We start from the raw sequence: 20,883 nt of genomic DNA on the forward strand, positions 1-20,883 counted from the left end.
TGGCAAGATAACAGGGGCATCACAATTAGAGCTAATTAGCTCAGCAGGAAATCCATTTCCAGGCAGCTTTTGGCAAGAGGCAAGGTTGGCGGGATAACAAGCATAGAGTGTATTTTGATATAAGCACACTCCAGCTGCAAGGAAAAGTAAAATAACAGCTTGTCTCATCCTTATGCGGAGGCCTCACGTCAGGCTCCACCACGTAAGTCTTTTTGTTTGAGGCTTTGCAGCCTCCCTGCTTGGAAAAGGTTCAGAGAACTTGTTCTTGCAAAGTCACCGTGGCTGCCAGAGGGCAAGGGTGGGCTGGAAGGTCTGCACAGCCCCCACTCCCACCGCCAGATAGGAGTGTGCCCAGCACTGTGGTCCCCCTCCAATTTCAGGGGAGATGAGGGATGCAGATCAGGATAGAAATCACTGAAGAGTAACCTGGTTTAATTGCAGGAGTTATCCATACTGTAAAATGTCTGGGGTATAGACACAGCCAGACTACTGGAAGTATTTGTATTTGAGTGCTTTATTATATTGGAATTGCGGTGATATTATTAACATTTGTACAAATGCACAAAATTCCCGTCTCTTCTAGCTAGAAAGAGATGTAAAAATCTGACCTAGTTGAACAGTCTCAATGAACTCATTGTCCATTTGTAACAATAATGGGTTCACAATGCAACAAAAAGCTTAACATAAAAGTAAACATATTAAATGCTGCAGCAAGTATTTACACTTATGTACCCAAAAAAAAAAAATTATCTCCCTCCAGTAAGGAAGGTGGTTGCTTTACAGAATAAAACAAACAGACAAACAAACACAAAACCTTTGCATACAATAAAAACAACCTCAAGCCCAAAACTTACTGTGACAGCACCTTTTTTTTAATATAATATATATATTTATATATAAACTTCGATAGTTTAGGCTTACTCCAAGCAGTGCTAAAAGTTCCTTAAAACCAGGACAAGGGCAATAGTCCGAAGAAGCAATGTTTATTGATGAGTGCTACCCAGTGTTTGAATGGAGCTGCTACAGAGAGGGGTGCAGAGCTCATGGCCATGGGCTGGGAAACACTTGGGTCCCAGCGACAAAGTCCTTGGCAAAATTCTCAGTGGCAAAATAGTTTGTCTTGTGGAAGCATGGTAAAGGTTGTCTCTGACAGGGATCTCTTTGCAATTGCAGCTCTGAGGAGTGAGGAAAAAAATTATCTGGAATTTCCTAAATTCCAGCAAGGAAAACATTTCTCTTGAAATGCCCTATCAGCCTTCCCCCCTCCCTCACTTCCTGACGCTGCTGCATTTTCTGTAAAGCCAGAAGGAGCTTTCATTCTTTATTCAGAAGGCTGTCGCACAGATTTTTAGTTGAAAGAGAGATTTGTGTCTAAGTCTCACGGCATCAGGTGTCATGCTTCTACCGTGGTCTTCGGGAACAGTTCCACCAGGCGAAATTCACCATAACTAACATTTAATTTGCATAAATACAGAACTGGAGATCCTAAATCCCAGGTATTGATCTAAATATAGCGAGTTGCAATTATTGATTTCAGTCCAAGGAGAGCCTGGGAAAAGATCGGATTTCCACTTAGAGAATCAATCTTGTCTGTGAGTGTGTGTGAACACTGACATTTTTGGCCTCATGCAGTTTAGGATTTGCTATAAAGTAATTTTGAAAGCTATGGAAAACCAATAATGGTAAGCAATTTAGCTCTTAAGTATAAAGCCACTGATAAAACTGAGATAACTGTAAGCTCTGGGGGAAAAAAAAAAAAGAGGTTATGGATGTAAACAGTCTCTTTTGTCTTTACAGTAAGATGATTATTTCAGATGATGAAAAATTGAACTTTTTTTTTTTTTGGTGTTCAGATCACTTGAGATTTTATTGCTTTTGTTTGTCCTTAGAAGTTTTTAGTCTCTTTTCTTGTGACTTTTTTTTTTTTTTAAAGGTGCTGTCCCTAGTCAAGTTATAAGGCAACATATTTTATTGATTCAGAACTCTAACACATAGTATGGCCACTGTTATCACTGCAGCTTCGCAGCTACCGTGGGTTGGACAACAGTCAAAGTGCACAGCAATGCACAACAGAGCCAGTCTCCTGACCTGACGATATACAGGACACTTTGGTTCTCGGGATGAGAGATTATAAATGTAGCTTAAATGCTGCCTTGCACACTTTGCATAATAAAACATTTATATGCTGTCATGAAGAGGATGTAAAGTCTAAGTCACACTGCGCACTGGCTGTTCTCAGCTTCTCTGTTCAGGCAGGTGTGAGAGACAAGTTGTAGATATGCCACCAGTGAAAGCATATAAATGTGTCTGGTGCAAACGTTTTACAAGAGTATTTATAAATGATTCAACAAGGGAGAGCAAGAAAGAGAGAGAGAGCTAAAGTGCAATTTTAAAATAATATAAATAATTGAAACGTAGAAATAAGATACTAATTAGTTGTAACTGGTCTTGTTTTATAGGCACAGTTTAGTTTTTATGTCTACAAATCAATCTTTTTCTCTTCTTCCCCCTCCAGTAATTTTCTCTGATCTATAATGGAGTTTCAATGGTCTAAATCCTAGGAACACTGCTTAGTAAGAGGACAGAAGAGGCAATGATAAGGCAGTATAGTGCAACTCACTATGTGATATTAGGAAAGAAGTAAGGATGGGGTTAGATCTTCCATGGTGATGTATAAAATCAGCCTTGAAAAAAAAAAGAGAAAAATAAAAGACAGGCTTTCCAGTTATAAGTTGACCCATGCTTTCTAAAAAGAGAGAGCAAGTTTTCCAATACAAAGGGAACAACTGAAGGTTCATAATTTGTTTTGTTGTTACAAAAAGAAATAAAAAAAACCACACACACACGCACCAAAAAAAAAAAAAAAAAGAAAAAAAAAGGCAAAAAAAAAAAGCAGATGCTGCTTTAAGGAAAACATTTAATTCTAGGAATTTCTGTACAACTGACCTCAGCAAGCTTTTCCATCTTAGATGGATAACTTCTGCCTGAGACCCTGAAAGATTAAGATGCACACACACCTAAAGTAGTTTATTGCAAAACTAATATTGTAACTTAAAAAACCCAAACAGATTCTGTACAAGAATACTGTTAAAATGGAATGTGTTAAAATAACATTTATTAATAAATACTTTATAAAATTCTATGTGAATACTAAATTAATAGATTCCTGTTTTAAAATTGCTTTGGTCCTCATGAATTTTAATAAATTCACTCTATACGCTTTTTTTTTTAAAAAAAGGTATTAGCTGCTAAAAAGCTGCTAAACTAAAAGGCTAGCTTTCAACACTAAATATTGTTGCTTAAAAAAATATGAATCCTCAAAAGCTGGGGATTTAGCAACAGTTATAGCTGGCTTGTTAGTGAATAGGACAGAGTCGGTTAACACACTGAATCCACACGCACTGAGGCACTGAACCATTGACTTTCCACTATTCAGAAGATGGGCAGCAGACATTTAGCTTTGTAGCAGGAATTAACTCCCAACAGCGTGAAATTCTCCATAAATCATCATCATCATTGTCCTTATAAAACACACCATGACAGCACACAAACTACTTGTCTCCCACAGGCAGCGTTACGAATATGGCTTGCACACATCGACTTGGGGAAGGGGGTGAAGGAAACAGATCACAGCATCGTTTCTTTCCCATCAAAGTATTGTAGTTGTCCGTGGCTGAGATTTCCAACGTGCTTCCAATGTTGTGTGATGAGAGATGCCGTCCATAGAAACATCTCCTCCAAGCAAGGAGCCTGCTGGGGCTCGCTGCTGCGTTTAACAGCTCCTGGGGGAGCGGGTGAGGGATACGGTCCCGAACATCTGCAGGCAGAAGGACGGGGCACAGGCTGGATTTGCGGGGCAGGAGGAAAATGGGGCGGTCTCCAGCAGCAGCTTGTGAAAAAGCAGGATTGTTCCTCGATGGAAAGATCCCGGAAAGTGCGTTTAGAGTGACATGCTTGGGAAGATGCTGCTGCCACAGATGGTGTGGCAGGACATCCTGGGGACAGAGGGACGGGGGCTTCTCCCACAGCCCAGGCTCAGGCGGCCACCAGCGCCCGGCAGCTTGAAGAAGGGCTGCGGGATCCCTGCCCTGGAAAACAAGAGCATTTTAATGTGGAAGCAAATCTGATGAATAATAATATAAGGTGCCTGGTACGGTTGGTCCTTTTACCGATGATATAGCTGACATAAAAACGCTGCGTGTTGTCTTGGCCTGTGAACCTGCGACAGAGTTACAAGAAGCAATAGCAAATAGCTTTTCATCCTTTACTTATTTCCACATCACTAGCGAGGATTATATCTAAAAGCCAATAGTATAGAGAGGAGACGTTTCATTGTAATTACACATTTAGGCCAACATGTGTGGTTGGCTTGCCTAGTTAGCATTAAAAAAAGAAAGAATTGAGCTATATATAATACAGATCAGTCAAACTGTCAAGTTGCTGAATTTAACAAAACTTAGGCAAGGTTTTTGTATTTTTTTTGCTTTTTTTTTTTCTTTCTAAGGTAGAGGCCTTCAGTTTAACAGCTAAATATTTTAATTGAGGAGACTGAATAAAACGAAGCTAAACCATAATTCTAGTGCAGTTTAGCTCAAATGGGTATTCTAATATTACCAACAACTTTGATTTTTTATTTTTTAATTCATTTAAGTGCTACCCATATAGAGGGAAGGTTGTTGTTTTGTTATTTTTTTAATAAACCCTGCGATGGCATTTTCTTTTTCATGGTGAGTGATGAAATTCAGACACAGGGGAAATGCTTATTTGTTTTTTTTTACATAGTGGATACTCAGCTGGACCATTTTGCTCGACTGCATATTTGAAAAAAGTTCCCTTGGGAGCTGTGATGAAGCAAAACCATTTGGCTATCACAACTGGAGGTTAAAAAAAATTACAGATTCAGTATTTAAAACACTTTAAAAGTATATGTTTGTCTAAAATATAATAGAAAATCCTTTACATTTGTATTTTTTCATAACTTTTTTTGGTTCTTAGACTATATAATCAAGTCAAGATTTACACTGTACATTAAAAATCTTCCTTTCTTTGAATGTATTTGCATAAATGGAAAGCAAACTGTTAAAGAATACTGATAAAAAGTTAGTTACCAAGATAGGAACTAATTTGGAAATGAATGATCCTCAGAATTTTGCTTTCCCTTCCAGGCGGGACCTGCTGCTTTTGGTGCCTTGTTTGGTGCCAGTCGTTTCACTTTCCCCTCTGCACAGAGAAGAGCTGCCCGGTTAAACTTCGCAACTCCTCTAAAACCCAAAGACACAGCCTTTGAGGAGAACTTCACTTCAGAACAAAGTCCGCTCAGGGCCAGAGGATTTGCCAGGAATAACGTGAATTAGCTTTTGCTATTAAAGCTGCAGCTCAAAATGCTTGAACATTTACCCCCAGCTCAGAGCCTGCTTCCCGGGTCAGCAGCAGGAGGTTTTGTCGCTGACAGATTTGAGAGCAAAATCAGGTCTCAGTATACAGCAAGGCAGTGTAATTAACTGGCATCATCTCCATCTGATTTTCCCATTAATCAAGCGGTACCACTCAGGGATGCAAATCAGTTGCGCTTAGGGGCAGGCCCAGAGTCGAAACAAAAACCTGAATTGTGGCATAGGGCTTTTTTTCCAGACCCTCTTTGTACGACCGAATTTTATCCAGAGTGCAGTGGGATTTGCCATTCTTGCAGCACTTTTTAGCAGCTGCATGCCTTCTAAAAATTATTTAGCGTCCTAATGAGACAGTTCCTTACCCGCGGTAAACGGGCGTTAAGTGCCATCAAAGTCAGTGAAGCTACGCTGCTGTCTGCCAGCTCAGGATTGGTCTGTGGATGCTTAAAGGAATGCCTGCAGCGAGCAGGTCTTTCCCTGGGAATTAAAAATGGCATTTTTCCAACTGGTCAAAACTGTTATGCTGATTTACTTCTCATTTAGAGCTGTGAAACCTGAGGTTGTCAGCTTTTGGTGATAGAACAACGTAACTGGGTTAGGGAACAGAACTTTTCTGAATTATTATATGCTACATGGATTTTTTTTTTTTTATGTTAATGACTGGCAGTGCAAAAGAATTGCTGTGATTCTCAGGTGTTGCTCGCTATGCCTGTATCACTCCACAGAAGCTTACAGGGGTGCTAGCATCAACACAGCTGGCTCTCACTCCTGCTTCACCTGGGACTGCGCTGCTTTCGCCTTTTGCTGTTTATTAAAAACACTAAATCAGGAACATTTATAGTTTTTTAAAAGCCGAACGCTCAGCACAGCGCAGCTGTTGGTGAAGAGCTAGCGAAAGCTACAGCCGCGCCGACAGCTTTGAGGTGGGCTTGAAGATTTTGTTTGTTCATCACCATTCTTTGAGAAAAAGAGAGGGAAGCGAGAAAGCCTTGGGATGAAAAAAAAAAAAAAGCAGGTAAAAATTAGCTGAAGGACGAAAAGGGTTTGGGAAGGGAAAAGGAAGATGTAAGAATAATTGGAGGAGAAAAAGGGCAGGCTAGGAAAGAGAGGAGAAGGGGGAGGGCTAGACTAAAGAGCATGTTATTTGGGCTTGATTTTGTCCTGATAGCCACATCCTATATAACCGCTTTGAAAGAGGCTCTGAATGCAAGACAGGGTCTGCTGATAGCACAATGCTAACTCATTTTTTATTATGCTGTCAGCAGATGCCCTCTCTATATATTTATAGCCTAATTACTCCTAGTTACCTACATATGACTCTGTTTAATACTTTTCATGCCTCACGTTGGCTAACAAGCTGCAGTTTAACACAACTCCATATTTCTGAGGCTTCAGGCTAGATTGGTGAGAAGGAAACATGACTATGTACAGAAACAGTTAGATTTATAAACAAGTAACTGGTACCAAAAAAACTGGAGAAAGCACCAAAGCATTTCTCAAGCTGATAGCATATTAATTGCATAACTCCCTTTTATGTAACTAAGTATAAAAGACATTTTAATAACTATAAAAATGAAAGCCAGAGTCTTTCAAGAACTGAGGAATCTTCCAGGCTTGAGTTAACAGTTGCAAATGTCCTTAGCACAGAGGACGCTTTGATACGCTACCACACCCCCCTCGCAGTTTCTGAGCAACCACTTTTAAAGGATGGGGTTGATGTCTGTTCTGTGGCTGGCGAGCTGGGTGAGAGTGGAGCTTCCCACGACGTCGCTGACGGAAGAGGAGGTCGTGATGGTGTTGTGCTGGATGACTTGCTGCTGGGAGCAAGCTGGGACCGGGCTCGTGGGAGGACTGCTCTCGGGACCTGGGAAAGGGGTGAGGGCACAGAGACAACACACATTCAATTATCCATCCGAGTAACGAGCCCAGGTTGGGTGACACTCCTGGAAAAGAGATGTACTAGTATGGCAGCAATACTAACAACCTGAGGCATGCACCAAGTCCCAGGATTTCAAAATACACAGTTATCCAGTGCTCTTTGTCTTCTGATCTTTTCCAGTTTTGTTTTGTTTTGTTTTGTTTTTCAGCTTTTTTTTTTTTTTTTTCAGCAAGCTTCTTTGACATCAACCTGACTGGGACCTTGAAAGAAGTCCAAGACCTTAATGTGTATGAAACCAATGTCAGGATAAAAAGCCTGATATCTAAAGGTCTATAAAATCAGTTCAGATGCTTAAATGCTTTATTCGCTCCAGCAGGAATCAAAATTAGAGTGCGGTGCACTGCAGCACAGAAAATCTAATTCAAGCAACAGTTGATAGGCATGTAACGCAATTATGTATTTTTTCTTTGAGTACGGTTAAAGAGCCAGATGCATAGTGATGCAGAGAAGACAGAAAAGGGCTCTATTTTAGGAGAATGCTGCAATCTAGCAAATATTAACCCTGAGGCTCTTCTGCGCTGCTGTAGAACCAAGCAAAGAATTTGTCCCTAAATTACCACACTCATAAAATGCATCAACTAGACAGAATCGATTTGATGTCTCCATTAGATGAGATTTTTTGAAAAAAAATAAAGACAAGAGTTAAAAAGAGTTGACAAACCTTGAAAACCTGCACCACGCCTGGTCTGCACCACTGTCAGAGCAGTACCATTTTTGCCGGAGAGGACTGTAATGTTTTCCTTTATAACTTTCCTTTAGAGAGTTATTTTAAGGTGCTGGCAGCACTGCACCCAGGAGGACTCTTGCAGGTTTGGAGCTGTGAGTTCAAGCAGGATCCTCCACAGGGGGGTGAGCATCCATCCGTGTGCCTCTCCTGGCTGTAATGAGAGCTGGGGAAGCTCTGACACAGCTCTGCTGTGTGGGATGCAAACCTGGGCTTTTTTCGATTTTCGGCAGGGCTGGATAAATAAGGGCAGGAGATCGGATGGCTTGGATGATGTTTGAGAAGACAGGTTCAAGTGAGAATATGACACAGAAGGGGTTCTGGAGGGAAGAACTGGAAACTTTGCTTTCGTGTGAGGAGTGTAGAGGCTGCAAACATACCAGCTACTTACTTAGATATCCTTGCGATTCTTTCTGCATAGCTGTTATCGGGCAGTCTTTATGCGTTAACAATAACTGTTTCAGCTGTGCTACCTCATTTTTCAGCATGGAAACCTCATTCTAGAAAAGAAAGAGAGGGTTTGGTTTGCCACAAAGCTTAAACCAGGCTCTTCCACAAAGTTTAAACCCAAGACAGACCCTGCTCCACAAATTCAGAAGAATGGCAAAAATGGCACTCAGTGCTCTTGTGTTGGGTTTGTATTAACATTTGACTGTGACATTACAACTTCTTCTGAAGGCAATTTGGCTTTCAAATTTGATGGCATAAACTGACAAGTGAACTAACCCTTCACATCACCAGAGATACTTCAAGCAGTGTTTTAACCTGCTTTGGAAATATTCTGGCGCTCTGCACTGGGACAGGGGGACCAGACCTGCGGGGGGGAAATAGTAGCCTGCCATGCTGGGCAGCGTGGTGGCAGGGCTGCTGTCACCTACAGTGTGCCACCTACTGATACCTAAAATTTTATGGTATCACTACAGCTCTGCTGTGGCCAGTGCCTGAGGGCTGCTCACACCTCTGTGTTTCGGAGGAGTATTTCTGGGGGGAGTGTCATTATGCCAATAGTCTTTCTGCTCTTGGCAGCACAAAGGCACACCTGCGGATGGGGCAGAAGTACTGTGTCTATCATAAGAAGGGCACCACCACAAGAAGGTCTTTCATTATATTAATTCAGGGTGCTTTCATCCATCCACTTCATTCTTTTCCTTACTGGCCAGCTGATCTATTTACACTCTTATCTCACTGGCATTGAATGAGGGTTTAGCTACATGCCCTGCTCTGCAGAAGTCTTTTCCAGCCAGGTTAATGGCACTTCCAAAAAAAACCCAAACAAAACCAAAAAAGTGGTGACAAGAAAAGAAAATAAATACAACCCCATCTAGTGAAGGCTTCTAAATCCCAAGACAGCTTTTTCCTGGCTTATCCTGCTAAAATGCAATTATTTCTCTAATTGAAGCACACACATCTTGATGAATCGACTTCGATTATGCCCACGGTGCCGCTAGGAGCCGGCTGTGCCGGGGAGCCCCAAAGGCGGCGAGGGCCCTTCGGCACCGCCAGCCCCTTCGAGCACAAAGAGCCCCTCTGTGTCCTCGGGGGCGCAGACAGTGGCTCGCACCTGAAGCTGCATGTTTGTCTGGGTGAGCTCTTCTGCTTTCTTTTCCAGTGACATCACCCAGACCTTCCTCTTCTGTCTGCAGCGTGTGGCGGCGGCTCGGTTCCTTTCCAGAAATTTCCGCCTCCTCTCATCCGGGTCTTCGTCCACCACCCTCCTCCGGCGACCGCCGGTCGGCTGCGGTGGCTGTATTGTCTGCGTGGGCTGCATCTGCTGCGCCGCTGGTGAAACCTGCTGGGGGAGAAGAGGTTTGGCATGGGGTGCTGAAGGGGGTGAAGTTATGGAGGGGGATGCTGAAAGGGGAAGGGAAATCTCACATGCTCGTCCTGCTCCCCAGCGAGGTCTGCAACAGGCGCACGTTGAAAGGCTGCGCCAGATGCCACTGAAATTAGCTGCTGGCAAATCCTTAACATTGGTCAAAGGGGAGACTTTTTTGAAATGACCCCCTGAAAATTAGTAGGGAAAATATTTTTCCCCTTACAGTTAGTTATTAAAAACACTCACTAAGGTACTTTCTCTGCCACCATTTATTTCAAACCTGAAATTTCAAGTTTCTCTCAGCAACAGCTTCAATCAAAGCAGAGACAGTAGTGGCCTTATATCTGTTCCAATTTCCACCAAAATTTTAGGACATTTCTATTTCACAGGCTTCCCATCTCCATTGCACACTTTAGCACCTCTGGAGACGGAAGCAGCAGCGCTCTTTGCACCTGAGTGGAGCTGGGAAGTCGCAGGCTGGGATCACGCAAGGCTAGCAGACCTCAAGGCCCCTCAGTTGGGGGCAAAAGAAAGGATTTAAGTACCTGAACTCAAATTTACGTTTTGGTATCCCTGCACTGCATGGAGAAGGGACATTCCCCTTATCATGTGTTTCCATTTGACCCCTGTGTATGCTATACTTCTTTTTACTCAGCAGCCTGGCTTTGACAGTAAAGGCACACCACATCCAGCCCTGATGCTACAAAACTATGGAAAAATATATATTTATGCTTTTTCAAGTGCAGGAGAGTATTGATCCTCCTCCTGAGAGTAACTGGCTCACGCCATTACAGAAAAGGCGCATGGTGGGGGCAGCCCCACATAGTCCGTGCTCCAGCTTCTGGGAAGATGAAACACATGCCCATGTCCCTGTCAGGAACCAGCATCAGACTTTAAATCCAGCTGCCTGAGAACAGCCAGCTTTTGGATTGCTTTGCTGCCTCTCCATGGAACCTGGGCCATGGGGTCTGGACTGCACTGGGGGCTCTGGAGCCCAGCCCAGGGGTCCCATGCTGGCGCCCCACAGGAGCCGCTGGCGCTGCTCCCGCCGCTGCCGCTCCTCATGCTGCAGCTGCCCTGGCACCATCTGGAACAGTCTGGAAACCTGAATTGTTGACTCAAAATTAACCCTCTTGTTCTGGCAAAGGCCCAAACCTCCAAGGTGCTTCCTTTTGACTCCAGGGAGTGGACGTACTCAGCGCTTTGTCAGACTGAGCCCTGAATTTCAATTGCAGTAATTAACATGTGTTTGCCTAACACCTCTGTCTGTCTCAATTAAAACGATACTATCGTCTTGCAAGGTCGCTTTTCTGTCTAGAATCTTGCCACAAACTGTGAAGAGTTCGCACCCTTCCCCAGCTGACTTGTGTCAATTAAAGTGGCAATTTTATGTGTAATTATTCTGTGCATCTGATAGCACTTTTTGCAGAAAGCTGAATTTATTCCCAGCTTTATGTTGCACAGTCAGGGAATTGCTCTTGCAGGAGCAGAAGTTTATTTAAAAAAAAAAAAAAATCTAAAAAGAAATAAAAAGAGATAAGCCACCCTGCACATCCTGATGGTGTTTTGAAATTTCGGCTTGTATTCAGTCTGTATGCTCATTGATAAAATCTCCAGTCCTCTGTCCACACCGGGGATTGGAGCCCCAGGGCTATGGCAGCTGCAGTGGCTGCAGCCACCAGCACTGGGCAGGACCAGTGGCCTCTGTCCTTGTCCCCAGCAGTATCCCTGGGCTGCTGCTGGAGATCACTGCCGAGGGATGCCAGCTGCTCCCTGTCTACCGAGGCTGGGCACGCCACCTCTTTAGCAATATGTCTAAGTGCAGAGGCCTCAGAGATCCCTTTTAACGTCAACATCTCACCAAAAGCATTTCTTTTTCTCACATAGAACACCTTTCAGGACTTCAGAGATCTGTTATTTATGTTTCTGGGCACCAAACACTTTCCTTATCCCATTTCTCTCCTTTTTCATTTAGCTTTAAAAATGCTTAACTCTTTCAGTGGAATTTGCTACACAGGCAGAAAAAGGTAACTATGTCTTTCTTTTTTTTTTTTTTTTTTTTTTCTTCTTCTTTGCCCTCATATGGTCATTTTCTCCTTAATAACTAGTGAATCATTTTGGTTTCAGAATGTACCACTCAGTCTTGGGGCAGCCAGAGTGCATTTTCAGAACAACAAAATCTTCTCTCCATCTTTGGCAGATATTAATTATAAAGGTTGCCATTACATCACTAATAATGTCACGTGGGATAATTAACTGACTCTTACTAGATAGCTTTTAACCCTGAAATCTTTTAGGCTCTTAGTAAATGTCTAAACATCATTCTCTAGCAGTATCCGTCTGCTCTGCCTATGGACATGTGTGCATATATTAAAACTGAGTGGGGGGTTTGTTGTTTTAGAGGATGCTAATCACATATCCATAATCAAGACAAATGTAGGACAGCTAACATAATGAAACAACATCCACACCTCTACTCTGTTTAACCTATCACTCTGGCAAGTTCAATATGAAGAAATCTTCATGGGACCAACACAAGAATAATAGTATCATTTTTGTAGTAGTTCAGGCAACACAGCTATAACTTGATAAAATATCTCTTTCTCAGAAAGATACCTATCAGAAGGTGATTTATGTTTTTACCCTTGATCCGATATATCTCTCTGTTCTTTGCAACTTACCACAAAACTAATACTTGTTCATTCATTCAATGAAAGTGTAAGTCCCTATGCTCCCATGTATCAAAATGGCAGCTGAAAAGCATGAAAAGAATTCTGACGTTAGAGAAGGGTGTGGTGTACACTAATGAATAAGGAGGTTGATAATTAGTAAAATGCACCATAAAATTAACGTCTGCTAGAGCAACCTAACCTCCAAAGAGGCCATTACCATGGGGACCATGGATAAGCTTAGAAAGTAATAACCATTTGGTTACTACTCACTAATACCTTATCTTTCCCCAATTAATGCACCAATTCAGAAGTCACTATTGCCTTCGCACCATGGGAGCAGATGCAAGAGCTGTGCTATCCCGGGGAAGCTGCTGACCCTAGGAGTCCTAGTTTGACTCATCAGCCATCACCTTCCATTCCCAACCACTTTGTGACACACCTATGGAAAGCTAAAGACGTCCTTGATCCCTGATGGGGGCCATTGCCTCCAGTGACACACTGTGCATGGCAAAGCTCATCTGCCTGCACAGGCCCAGCTGCAGAGACTCTGTGGTGCTGGGACACAGGGTGAATCTGACATATAGCTTCATGGCTGCCAGTCAGCCCACCTACCTTGGTGCCCATATCTCTTCTTGCCTGCTTGCAAGGCTTTTGGGAAGCCTAGCTAGCAAGGAATACAAAGTGCAAGAACTCTAGGCTGTCCTAACTGGAGTGAGCATAAGAAATGCAGGGAACTGCTTGAGTGGGCCCACAGGAGAGCCATGAAGATGATCAGGGGACTGAAGAACCTCCTGTATAAGGACAGACTGAGAGAGTTGGGGTTGTTTAGCCAAGAGAAAGCACTGGCTCCAGGGACACCTTGTAGCAGCCTTCCAGGGGTCCTACAGAAAAGATGGGGAGGGACTCTTTATCAGGGAGTGTAGTGACAACATGAGGAGTAATGGTTTTAAACTGAAGGAGGGTAGATTTAGATTAGATATTGGGAAGAAACTCTTTATGGTGAGGGTGGTTAGACACTGGAACAGGCTGCCCAGAGAAGCTGTGGATGCCTCATCACTGGAAGTGCTCAAGGCCAGCCAGGATGAGGCTTTGAACAACCTGGTACAGAGGAAGGTGTCTATTGTTCATGGCAGAGGGATTGGAACTAGATGATCTTTAAGTTCCCTTCTGACCCAATGCATTCAATGATTCTATGACTCAACACCAGCTTAAGCAGCACATAAGTTAAGAGGAAGGGGCAGCTGTAGCATACTGGCTCATTGGTCTGATCCTTAAAACTGGGAGGTTTGTTTTGTCTTGTAGCCGTGTTTTCTCCTCACCTGTTAAAAGTGTTAATATGGATATTTTAAGCAGTTCTCCATATGTGATATCTGACTCCCTTACCTGCATTAACATGTTTATCCTCTCTACCCCTTGTTGAGGTGTCAGTACTATAACCCTTGTTTTAAAAGCCTCAGAGAGGTTAAATGACTTCCTCTATCCCATCCATGGAGTCCTCAGTCTGCTAAGCACAACTTCATCCTTACTCTCTCATGGATATCCAAGACAGCCATCAGGTTACTTTTGGTTTCTCTGTTATGAGATAATGTCTTTTTTATTGGAGTTTTAAACAACTCAGAGGAAAATAACTCATTAACAGATGGGAAAATAATTGAATTCACAAAGTAAAAACTGAACTAAACTTAGGAAAGCTCTGGACATCTTCTCACAGGGGAGTCTGCTGCTCTCTTATTTACGCTGTTTCGTTAAAGCTGACAATTCATTTTACATTAGCAAATGCTTTAGGGAAATCCCATGTGCTTGCAGCCTCTGCAATAATAAATCTAAATATTAGTAAATAGTTAATGTTGTGGAACACTAGGATGTCAGCCAAATCCTCTCATTTTCTTTAATGTTTTCTAAGAGCTTGTCTGAAAGGTATTTGCAAGCAACACAATACTTTTCACAGATTGAACTTCTTATGACTGGCACTCCTCTTTGTCCTCATTCTATTCACTGCCCACTTGTCCTCCTTAAATTTGCTCCCCTGACCTGACATGTTATAGTCATGTCCCCCAGAGCTTTATTATTCTTGTGTGATCCTGATTCAGAAGCCTATAATCTTAACACATTAATATAATTCCTCTTAAAAATGACTCTGCTAACGTTTGTGTTCACTAGTTCAAGAAACATTCAGTTCAAGTATTGAATTATCCAAATTGCTGAAGCCAATATACCTGGTCCAAAAACTGAGACCTCCATCTCATTCAGTGGAGACCATCACTGAGTTCGCATCACCTGAATCCAATTTTAAATTGCCTTCCAGGTTTAAATCTCTCTCCTTGGACTGGCTTCACCATCTGTTTCTCCTGACACAACATCCACCTACTATTGCCTGTGCTCTCAGCTAATCTTGGCTTTCTCTCATACTCTGTAGCTGGGGGCTGCTATCCCCTCCACAGGGTCTGGATCCTTTCTTCTTGTCCTCTAAGCCAGTATATCTGACCTTAAACCAACCTCTACTACCTCCAGTCTTGGCAGGAAATAAATAGCTCATTAGGTTCTGTGAGGTTAGTTACTTATACACACACAGTTCTTGCTTTGAGTATGCACATGAAGTGCCATTTTACTTCACTAAAGATTATACTACGTATTTCTGCAGGTAGAACACATACAGCTCTTCAACTCTTGGCCTGAGAAGTTTAGGTTAAAGCACATGAAGCAACATATATAATATGCTAATCTCCATAATATACCTCGTCCATAAAAGTATACGTGGCAATTTGCAGAGCTCAGAGCACTGAAAAACCTTGGAGCTCCTTACAAAGTAAGATATTACAAATGTCTGGCAAATTAAGCAACAAAACAAGTTGTTGCTTCACTCTGTTTTCTGAATAAGTTTGTGTTTCTCCACCACTGGTAGCAGACATTTATGAGTGGCCTAAGGGGCTTGTACTTAACAAGACATGCATGCAAGAAGAAACAATACAGGGATCAGGCTTTAATTCTATGTAACAGCAAAATTCAGTGACACAGCATGGCACGGAGGTCTACCTGTGCTTGTCCGCCAGAGTGCAGGGGGGGGTGCGGCGAGGTCTGGTGATGTGCCGGGTGCGTGTGGAGGTGTGAGTGGGAGTGGTGGTGGGGATGATTCTGCTGGTGGTGAGGCTGAGGATGAGGATGGTGCGCTGGATGCTGGTGCTGATGTGGGTACGAGTGATGAGGTGGCAGTGTCTGGTGCTGATGAGGATGTGAGTGCATGTGGTGGTGTGGCGCCTGGTCCTGCCGTGAGCTCATCATTTCCATCATGTGGCCCATGGTGTTCATGTTCCCGTTCGACATGGCGGCAGGATGATGAGTCAGCGCTGCCTTCAGTCTCTGGAACAGAACAAGGCAGAAAATTCAACATTCATACATGATGATCTCAGCAATCAGAATAAGATTTCTGCTGTTGTAGAAACGGTGCCTTGTCCTGTGTTTTGAGATTTACTTAGTTTTTGCTTGCTGTTCCCTTGATAAAAGACATCTTATTTCAGTTTGAGAAAGAACATATTCTTGGGCTCTAATCTAGTTTTCCACTGTAAGTATGTAAAGATATAAACATGTGAACTGAAATTTAACAGTTACATATTTCCTACTCTGCTGCTGAGGAAAAATAACTGGCACTCATCCTTTTCAGTTTGGCCAGCTCAGTAGTGTTAGCTTCATCAAGCTTGTATTCTTGCAACTTTTAAAAATGAATGTCTGATTAAAATAAACGTGAAACAAAGTTTCTTTCTTGTTTTTACTACAGATATTATTTAAAAGACTTTTTGATAAATATATTGCATTGTTATGTTTTCCAAATTCAGGCTTGAAAATATGTTACAGTTGCACTAGCACCCAACCTGTTCTTTCATCAGAAAGATGGGAAAATAAAGAAGGTGATCTCAAACTGACCCTCTTTCTTTGCTGGAAGTACAAATGTCTGCTGCGTTGTTATCACATGATAATCCCTCTGTTTTGTTCTCCTCATGTTTTGTACTGTCACTAGATTGGGCCCTGGTGTCCTGTCAAGGGCAAAACTCCCTTTAATATTAATGGCATTTGTTCACTTTTACCTGAACACCACCAAAGGCAGAGCCTGACAGATGTCAGCTAGGAGAAGAGCTCCTTCCAAACCCACAGAAACCTCCTTTGCAACCATGGGTTCTGCATCTTGCTCAGTGTACAACATTCTTTACAGGAAGCCACCCAAGACCTCTTCACCTCTTTACATTTCTGAAGAAGTCGACGTAAACTTGGTGTACTCTCAATAATGCAAGTAATTAGCAGAAAATGGAAGAAAGGAGGTCCACAGTATCACTTGATGCCAGACTAGCATGATCTGAATAACCCATCAACTAGCTCATAATTAATTATCCAGCCAGAGGATACAACGAATAGCACACAGCTCATCAGTAAGAGATGCCACCTATAGGACAGCCAGCAAGAAACAGCAGTGGTAGGAGAAGCAGAGGTCTGCCTTTCCCCATAGCAGTATCTGTGGGTCACAGATGACAGTCAGAAGATCCTACAAGCCAACGTGGCTAAAATCTGCCAGCAAAGTTTTGTCTTTAAATCAAAGAGAGTGACTGCCAGGACACTGGGAACCTATACACTGGAATTTCAATATACTTTGTATTGAAATAACATCTGTCTGTGCAAGGCCACAGGTAAAGGCTCCTATGTTCAAAGCTGCTACTTCGTTGTGTTTGTGCATTGGGGAGTGAGGACAAAAGTAGTTCTTAAGGAGACCAAAAAAAAAAAAAACCCAAAAAACCAACAACAACAGCAAAAAAAGGCAAAGTTGTGTAAGGCAAAAAAAATAACAGGCTCAATTCAAAGTACCATATTCAAATTTTTGTATCCCACATGTTATTGCAGACTTCAAGAAGGTCATTCCACTGAGACACACTAACAGATCCATTATTCCAAATTTGATGGCTTAGTTCACTAACGATCAAATGGCTGAACAAGACTTATTTTTTTTTAATGACACATTTGCAAAACACATAAGAGCCTCAATTTGCCTGAAGGAAAACTCGACTGATGACTTTTAAGAAGTTTCTTTAAGAAAGCGTATCAAACCATGACTGCACTACAGCATGTATCACAACCTGATGAGCTTCTCAAAAAGACTGAGGTAAGTATGGCAGCGAGGTTAAATGCTTCCTTCCCTACCTCTAAGGTCAGAATGGAGCTCAATCTAATATCAGTAGCAGTAACCCATCCTAGGTATAAAACAGAGGATTTGAGCAGCTGCTGTCCCTAACTTTTCTGACTTTAAGTGCCACCCTGGTTGCTCAAGTAGCTCTTCACAATGCTCAGAATTACTGGTGTTACCCAGGAGTGTATTAGGAAAAATAGGGAAAACAACACATGAAAAAGTCAAGTGGTTCGGCACATCACTCTTCAAAACTCTCTAAGACCTTTTTTGAGGGGCTGAGCCACCACGCAGCTCTAAGCCAAAGCACCAACAAAAGCTGTCACAACTTTGTCTGAATCAAAATGCAAAAAAACCCAAACTCTTATTAGCCAGCAGTTTTATCAGTGATGAATACTCAACAAAATATACCAACGCTATATTTGTCAAAGAGATCTGAAACTGAACTACAGCACGTCTTATTCTAAACTGCAGACTTTCAAAGTCAAAAAGAAAAAAAAAAAGAGGGAAAAACTGAATCTGCGAATAAACATTATTTTTTTTTCAGCTGTAAAAACTGCGGCTTATTAGCGTGGCAAGACTTCAAGGAGACTAAATTATTTTGTTTTCTTTCCATAGCCCCTTCTACCACATCCATTTATTTGAGATAGCAAATCAAGAGAGACAGTGAGAGGTCTGATGTGCAGCTGGTTTCAGTCAATAGGGGTCATTTCCATTTGGTCTGTGTATTTTACAAGCTCCTTGTTCACTGTTCCCAAAGGGAGGGTGGGCCAGCTGCCCTGGATCCCAGTCCTGGTAAGAAACCAGCTCTACCTCATCCTGTCCCAGCACGGCCACAGCCATCGCCCGGCCCTCGCCTCCCTTTAGCTCCGTGCTTGGATCTGCCTGCACATTGATCTTTCATTAACTTTCACTGCTGCCCACCAGAAACATTTGGGGAACGATAAACGTGTTTGTTTTTTTGTTTTTTTATTTGGTCTTCAGTGAGATCAGTTGTTTTGGGTGTTTTAGTTAGAGCACAGGGGAGGAGGGGCAATCACCAGAATGTGGTGAACTATTTGCATTGAGTATGTGTAGAGCTGGGCCGGCAGGCTGCATTTTTGTTATCGTTCTTTTTACGTGTGCTAATTGCAAACAGCTGTTTTAGTTTAGCATCAAATAAAATCTGATGACATCAAAATTGAGCTTGCTGGACCGACCATGTTAGCAAATCACATGTAGAATGAAACGATAAGCCAGGACCCGATCCTGCGGCCATTCAGACTTTCAGGAACTGTGTGACTGACTTCAGCAGAGCCTGCAGGTACCTGGCAGTTTGCAAACTGGGGCTGGAACAGAGGGCTCTCTGCTCAGATCTGCTCTCACCAAAAGCTGAAATTTCTGCTGACTTCAGTGGCAGTGGTCTTTTAGAGCACAATTCCTCTTAATTGAAAAAAAAAATCCAATTAAAAAAAAAACAAACAAAAAACCACTAACCTCAAGCCAAGAGGAAATGCAGGTGCTCACCTTACCTGGCTTCTGGCCCTTACTGATTACTTTTATTATTTCATCAAAGTAACATAGTGACCAACAGCAGTTACAGCTGATTTCCACTTGATTATGACACTTCCATTAATGGCTGTCACTGACACATACACAAGAAATCATTTCAGAGAACAGCCTGCTTTGCCTCTGATCGAGTGAATAAAGAAAATTCCCTTTTGATCCTACAGGAAACCAGAAGCAGATAAACTCCTATCTTTGATGCTTAGGAGGAAATAGTGGATATTAGTGCTCCACAGGTGTGAGCACTGTGTTCACTCTGCTATTGCTCATGGCAATGCCCCTGACACACGTACTCTGAAGCCACCACACCGAACATAATATGAAGTTAACAACTCCAAGAAATTGTCATTGTACCTGGAAATTTGGGGGGCGGGGTGGGGGGGGAGGTGGGGTGTGTTCCTTTGTTTTTGAAACAGACAGTTTTCACAGTGTTTCCTCTATCTAAAGCCTGGCATCATGGTGCAGTGAAATGCTTGATGTTTCTTTATATCAACATAGATGATAATTTATTCATTGAACATCTTTGGGTAAACCCTAAGTCTGCCAAAAATGGGCTGCAAGCATTTGGGATCACGAATTAAAAATATCAGCTTCCCCAACACTTCTGCAGTTCAGGATCTTGCTGTTTTCTCATTTTTCTCTATCATGACATGTATTCCAAGGTTACCTTGTTTTTTGCTCCCCTTTTCTTTCTCCAAAATTGCTATTGAAAAATAGCCAGCATTTTTTTTCAGTTTCTTAGGAGGTAAAAAATAAAAGATAAAACTGTAAATTTGGAGGTTGCTTTTCCCACAACTAAAAACTCAAATAATTTTAGGGTTTTCATATGTGTATAAATATTTATAATATCGACAGCATGTTGTATTTATAGCACAACAGGCTCTACATTTTATATTATATGCCATAATCCATATATGACTATTAACTGCAACTTTCTCTTACTTATTTCTCAGTATAGAAATGACAAAAAACCCTCCAGTTTTACAGATGTAGTTACCTGAATGGTCTGTGTTTGCATCAAACAATAAGCTATTATATCATCCAGATGAATTTTAGATTGGGACAGTTATGGGAGTCCTGGTTTTGAATAGGACTGAATTGGTCTGAATAACTGAAAAATTGTTCTGAGTCCATTGCTGCACTCAGAAAAACCTCTTCCCTTTCTGGTCTGCATGCCTCTAAATCCCTCTAAATTGGAGAAGAGACAGGACCAGCTGTAGTATCAGCTTAATGTCTGCTATATTCTTATCAGGAGATTATTTCAGTCTCCTCTAGGCAGAAGGAATATGATCTCACAGATACTTTCTTGCACTAGTGACTGTGATTCTAGTCCCTATTGCACAGGGGTGTAATAAGTTCCCCACAGGGGAGAGAAGAGGCTAGAGAGGGGTGGGAAATCAGAAAAAAAATACAGACATCAAGCATCCCCACTCATCTGCAATTAGGTAGCAATCTCAGGGTAAAAACCTTGATTAGCCGAACTTCGTGGCAAGCACACCATTGACTTCGGTGGCACTAATATTTTTTCATCTGCAATCGTCAAGTTCTCTTTTTCACTTGTGCTTTTCTAAGCATCATATCCAAGGTGAATACACGGAGTTAATCTGATGACAACTAAAGCTGAGAACAGAAC

The 20,883-nt window shown here is 42.1% G+C and overlaps 1 protein-coding gene across 7 annotated transcripts in view; it reads right to left on the reverse strand.

Moving 5' to 3' along the window:
• Positions 1-494: 494 nt before the first annotated feature.
• Positions 495-20,883, reverse strand: part of CREB5 (cAMP responsive element binding protein 5) — a 260,643-nt gene continuing 240,254 nt past the window's right edge. For 3 of the 7 annotated variants that reach the window (XM_082046227.1, XM_082046229.1, XM_082046226.1), the window contains 4 exons: positions 15,575-15,898; positions 9,615-9,845; positions 8,445-8,553; positions 495-7,254 (listed from right to left, as the gene is read on the reverse strand). In XM_082046227.1, coding sequence (XP_081902353.1) covers positions 7,091-7,254; positions 8,445-8,553; positions 9,615-9,845; positions 15,575-15,898 — 828 coding nt within the window. In that variant the 3' untranslated portion in view covers positions 495-7,090. Of the gene's footprint in view, positions 7,255-7,990; positions 8,554-9,614; positions 9,846-15,574; positions 15,899-20,883 lie in introns of those variants that run through there. The other 4 variants (XM_082046228.1, XM_082046231.1, XR_014183407.1 and 1 more) reach the window with 3 other exon arrangements.

This window comes from Streptopelia decaocto, assembly GCF_964273445.1.
Source record: "Streptopelia decaocto genome assembly, chromosome: 2".
NCBI classification, from domain to species: Eukaryota; Metazoa; Chordata; class Aves; order Columbiformes; family Columbidae; genus Streptopelia; species Streptopelia decaocto.